The sequence below is a fragment of the Bos grunniens genome, chromosome 14 (genome assembly GCF_055505025.1).
Source record: "Bos grunniens cultivar Pamir isolate PY7600 chromosome 14, Bosgru_T2T1.0, whole genome shotgun sequence".
Taxonomy (NCBI): Eukaryota; Metazoa; Chordata; class Mammalia; order Artiodactyla; family Bovidae; genus Bos; species Bos grunniens.
In genome coordinates, this window is record NC_141178.1 from 66,747,331 (window position 1) to 66,752,458 (window position 5,128).

The 5,128-nt window shown below is 44.8% G+C and overlaps 1 protein-coding gene across 2 annotated transcripts; it reads left to right on the forward strand.

The window, feature by feature from the left end:
• Positions 1 to 3,392: 3,392 nt before the first annotated feature.
• On the forward strand, positions 3,393 to 4,654 carry LOC147359592 (diphosphoinositol polyphosphate phosphohydrolase 2-like). 2 transcript variants are annotated; one of them, XM_086337113.1, is made up of 2 exons: positions 3,393 to 3,930; positions 3,969 to 4,654. In XM_086337113.1, exons 1-2 carry the CDS (start codon positions 3,871 to 3,873, stop codon positions 4,452 to 4,454), a joined length of 546 nt encoding a protein of 181 aa, XP_086193239.1. In that variant the 5' UTR covers positions 3,393 to 3,870; the 3' UTR covers positions 4,455 to 4,654. The 2 variants fall into 2 exon arrangements, with proteins under 2 accessions (XP_086193239.1, XP_086193238.1); XM_086337112.1 differs by lacking the exon at positions 3,393 to 3,930 and having other exon boundaries at positions 3,948 to 4,654.
• Positions 4,655 to 5,128: the final 474 nt, after the last annotated feature.

Genomic DNA, 5,128 nt, shown 5'->3' on the forward strand with positions numbered 1-5,128 from the left:
CTGACCACCGTGTATAAAGTTCAATTCAGTTCAGTTGCTCAGTCGTGTTCGACTCTTTGCGACCCCATGAACCACAGCACGCCAGGCCTCCCTGCCCATCACCAACTCCCGGAGTCCACCCAAAGCCGTGTCCATTGAGTCAGTGATGCCATCCAACCATCTCATCCTCTGTTGTCCCCTTCTCCTCCTGCCCTCAATCTTTCCCAGCATCAGGGTCTTTTCAAATGAGTCAGCTCTTCGCATCAGGTGGCCAAAGTATTGGAGTTTCAGCTTCAACATCAGTCCCTCCAGTGAACACCCAGGACTGATCTCCTTTAGAGTGGACTGGTTGGATCTCCTTGCAGTCCAAGGGACTCTCAAGAGTCTTCTCCAACACCACAGTTCTCAGCTTTCTTTATAGTCCAACTCTCACATCCATACATGACCACTGGAAAAACCATAGCTTTGACTAGACAGACTTTTGTTGACAAAGTAATGTCTCTGCTTTTTAATATGCTGTCTAGGTTGGTCATAACTTTCCTTCCAAGGAGTAAGTGTCTTAATTTCATGGCTGCAGTCACCATCTGCAGTGATTTTGGAGCCTAGAAAAATAAAGTCAGCCAGTGTTTCCACTGTTTCCCCAATTGACTCTCACTCATGTCACTTTGTGTTATTATTCAGCAGTTTTTATGTGAAATAACCTTGTTCATATAGTTAGATACTTTTTATAGTCTATTTCTATTTTAAAGATAAGTTCTATGAAAATAAGGACTTTATCTGTCTTGCTCATTGCTAAATCCCTGCTCCTGCCACAGGGCCTGACAAAACAGATGCTCAATAAATATTGCAGATGTGAATAAATGAAGGATACAAATCATATTGCACAGCCTTTTGCCCTGGAGATGCTCACAGTCTATCAGAGAGCTAAGACATACTTGTACTCTCAGGAAAGATTCAACAGCATGGGACTTCCCTGGTGGTCCAGTGGCTAAGAGTATGTACTCCCAGTGCAGGTTCGATCCTGGTCAGAGAACTAGATTCCCACATGTCGCAACTAAGAGTTTTCATGCCGTGACTAAAAATCTTGCATGCCACAACTAAGACCCAGCACAGCCAAATAAATACATTTAAAAAATAAAGATTGAACAGCAGTGTAGAAGTGAAAACTGCCAATATGTAAATAGAATTATCTTCTGGAACAAATCTGATGGCCATCCCACAGTAAGAAGCTCTGGGAAACATTCTTTCCCAAGCCTGCACCAACTGGGCAGCTGGGGAGACTGAAGCGGGTGGTGAGGTCCATGAGCTGTGCAGGTGCTCATGACTTTTGATGACCTCTGCTAAGATGCAAAAGAAAGTTCGGGGACCCGTGGCCCCTTTGGGCCAAATTCCAGGACCAGTTCCTGTGTCTTTACAGCATGTATTCCTCATTCTTATCCTTTGCACCTTCTAGATTTCAGTCTCTACACTGTGAGTTCAGTGTGTGTGTCTGGCTCAACAGTCTTGGCTTTTGTGGCATTTTGAAATGTCCCTCTGTTGGCCCAGTCCTTTACAGGACTATCCCCTGAATCCTGGAGCGAGAAATTCCCTTCCCCAACTCTGGTCTCCCAAATGCCCCTCTTTTCCCCTAAAATCTCCTCTCTCTACCACAGAGGAATTCAGGCAACTGATATCAAGGTTAAACCAAGATGTGGTATAGAAGAAAAAAGCATGAGACTTTGTGTCAAAAGAAAAATTTGGATCACAGCCCTACCACTTACTATTTGTGTGATCTTGAGTCTTCCTTTCATCCTTTTTGAATCTCCAAAGTAATGTGTTCATGACAGGGTTGTTGAGATGAAAAATAAGGAAAAGCCCTCTTTTAACCGCTATTTCTCCATCACTCCCTTTTACAATGTATTCTGTCTGAGCATTATTACCATTTACCTGGTGGCTCAGACAGTAAAGAATCTGCCTGCAATGCAGGAGACCTGGGTCTGATCCCTGGGTCGGGAAGATCTCCTGGAGAAGGAAATGGTAACCCACTCCAGTATTCTTGCCTGGAGAGTTGCATGGACTGAGGAGCCTGGCAGGCTACAGTCCATTGGGTTGCAAAGAGTTGGACATGACTGAGCAACTAACACTCACTTCACCCAGCTGCTCAAGTCAGAAATCTGGGACACCTTCTTGAGGGTTTCTCCAGATCTACTGCCTGCTGTTCCAAAGCCAAGACAGCTATCATTCAGGTTCACTTCCCCCCCCCCCATTTCATTGTCCTAGACAATCATCTTCCACCTAGAATATAACAACAGTCTTCTAAAAGAGTCTTCCAACACTGGATCCATTCTTCACAACAACCATGGTTATTTACTAAATGTAAATTTCAGCATCTCACTTCCTTGAAATTTATCTAAGGCTTTTCTTTGGTATCAGGACAAAGTACACAAAGGTTGCCATGACCCAGATCCCTCTCCAGCTTTACCTTGACCCCTCTTGTGCTGAGCTCCAGACATACTGGTATTTTGTCCCTTCTAGAACCCTCCAAGCTCCATCCTGCCTTAGACACCATCATATACTCTTCAGTCTGCCTGGAGCCCCCTCCTTCTCTCTCCACCTTTCTGTTCCTTGTACCCAGTTTATTTCTGCCTATTCCTCAGGTCTCAATTGAAACATTTTAACATTCTCAAAGATTTCTCTCACTCTCATTTCCCTCAAACCACAGTATGTCCTCCATGAAGTGCCTCCATCACACACACACACACACACCCCCCTCATCACTCTTTCAGTTGATTAGTATCTTAGTCTCAGCTGTCATCTATGCTCCCTGAAGACTGTGCCATTTTGCTTAGCTTTGGTCTCTGGTGCCAACAGTGTATAGTAGGTGCACAAAAAAATGCTTGTCAGATTAATGACGAGTAAGAGTACGTCTAAGTGTTTTTTAAACTATAAGTGGATGGACTATAAAAATAGCAAATTTCACTTTTTTATTGCAGTCACATAATTAGAACATGAGGAATCTAGCTTTGAGCTTATGCAGTCATCATGATGCCCATAGCTATGGCATATTTGGGTTCCTGGCTATTTGATACTAATCTAAATAACTATAAAAACTTCTGACACTTACATTTCCTTTATCTTTATCCTATAGGTTTCTTCAGCTGATAAAATCAATGGAAGATAGCATAGGCTTCATAATGGCAGAGACAGTCTCTGCCTCATTCATTGCTTTCCCTTAGATGTAGACTGTAAGCACATATTACATGCTTATTAAATTGTTTGCTAATGAATTATCCCTTAGATGTAGACTATAAGCACATACTACATGCTCATTAAATTGTCAGCTGATGAATGAATCAGCCAGGTTTAATGACAGTTCAAATAAAGCACTCCTACCACCACCAACATATCCCAAACTCAAATTTTCAATGTAAGTAATATGTATATAGGTAGATGATATTTTATTAAAAAGGAAAAAAAAATCACTTAGTGTGCTCAGAGAGGAACACAGGTTAATCCATTTCTTTGTTAAAAAGAGTAGACTAGGCCGCGGCGCTGCTGCCCAGTCGGCGCCGGTTCCTGCAACTGTCTCCTCGTGGCGCGAGCCTGGAGCCTCGCTTTCTCCGGCAGCGAAGGCGGCAGCAGGAGGGAGCGGAGGCGAGCGTGCGGCGGGCTCCATGGAGAGCGGCGGACGCCCGAGCAGAGGCGGCGCTTCCCCCCCGGCACCCGGGCTCCAGTGAGCGACGCTCGCGCTCTGCCCCGCGTCGGAGCGGTTGTCTGCTCCGGCACTGACCCGGCCTCGCTGCCCTTCCCCGCGCCGCCTCCTCGCTTCCCTGCGCCCCGATTCGCCCTCGACCCCACTGCCCGGGGGGGTGGCGGCGGCCGGGGCAGCAGCGGCAGCAAGAACCCGCCTCTATGATGAAGTTCAAGCCCAACCAGACGCGGACCTATGACCGCGAGGGCTTCAAGAAGCGGGCGGCGTAAAAAAAAAAAAAAAAAAAAAGAAGAAGAAGCGGGCGGCGTGCCTGTGCTTCCGGAGCGAGCAGGAGGACGAGGTCCTGTTGGTGAGCAGCAGTCGGTATCCAGACCAGTGGATTGTCCCAGGAGGAGGAATGGAGCCTGAGGAAGAGCCTGATGGCGCTGCTGTAAGGGAGGTTTACGAAGAGGCTGGAGTAAAAGGAAAATTGGGCAGACTCCTGGGCATATTTGAGAACCAAGACCGAAAGCACAGAACATACGTGTATGTTCTTACTGTCACTGAAATATTAGAAGACTGGGAAGATTCTGTTAATATAGGAAGGAAGAGAGAGTGGTTCAAAGTAGAAGATGCCATCAAAGTTCTCCAGTGCCATAAGCCTGTACATGCAGAGTATCTGGAAAAACTAAAGCTGGGTTGTTCTCCCACCAATGGAAACTCTTCAGTCCCTTCCCTTCCAGACAGTAACACCTTGTTTGTAACTGCTGCATGGACCTCTGGGCTGCCGTCTAGTGTAAGATAGAGAGAATCGGAAAGACCTCTTCCACCCTGTGCAGTCTTGTGGGCAGAGGCTTCTTTGTTATCCTTGACAAACATCTGAATGACGCTTGCAAACTGTCTGAATTTGCCATGCAGGATTTTCAAACAATTTGCATGTTTTTTAGATGCTTTCAAATCTTCTTAAAAAAAAAAAAGATAGTGTAAAATATTTTAATAAGCCAAGGCCATGTGGAATTTTTTTTAGATGCCTTAACTCTACCCCCCTTACTCCAGTCCACCCACCCACCGTGTTATTTTGGTTGGTATTTCACAGCATTTTTTTTCCGTGTTTGTCCATTTGCCATCAGTCTGTGGGTTTTGTCACATCAACTTATTTGTGGGTATGTTTTCCCCCCTCAAATTGTTTTGTCATTTACAAAGCACACACACACACAAAATCATTTTCACATACTCAACAAATCCTTCTGTTTGGGGAATTTATGACAATAATTCTTGATATTAAAGCAGTCCATGAACCCAAAAACTTGTTTCATAGGATCACAATTTTAATTCATAGATCCCAGATTTGGACTGTTTTTTCTATATGACCCTATTTTCAGGAATTTGTCAACTTGTCTCAATTTTCACAAGTGGTATTATATCACCTGATATGGCCAATTCCCGTAAAGGGACTCAACAGTCACTTTAAGACAAAGT

Bases quoted from the DNA above. Each gene is read 5' to 3' on its own strand.
- LOC147359592 (XM_086337113.1), top strand. From the start codon at position 3,871: ATGATGAAGTTCAAGCCCAACCAGACGCGGACCTATGACCGCGAGGGC. The intron at 3,931-3,968 runs GCGGCGTAAAAA...AAGAAGAAGAAG, and splicing joins GCGAGGGCTTCAAGAAGCGG to CGGGCGGCGTGCCTGTGCTT.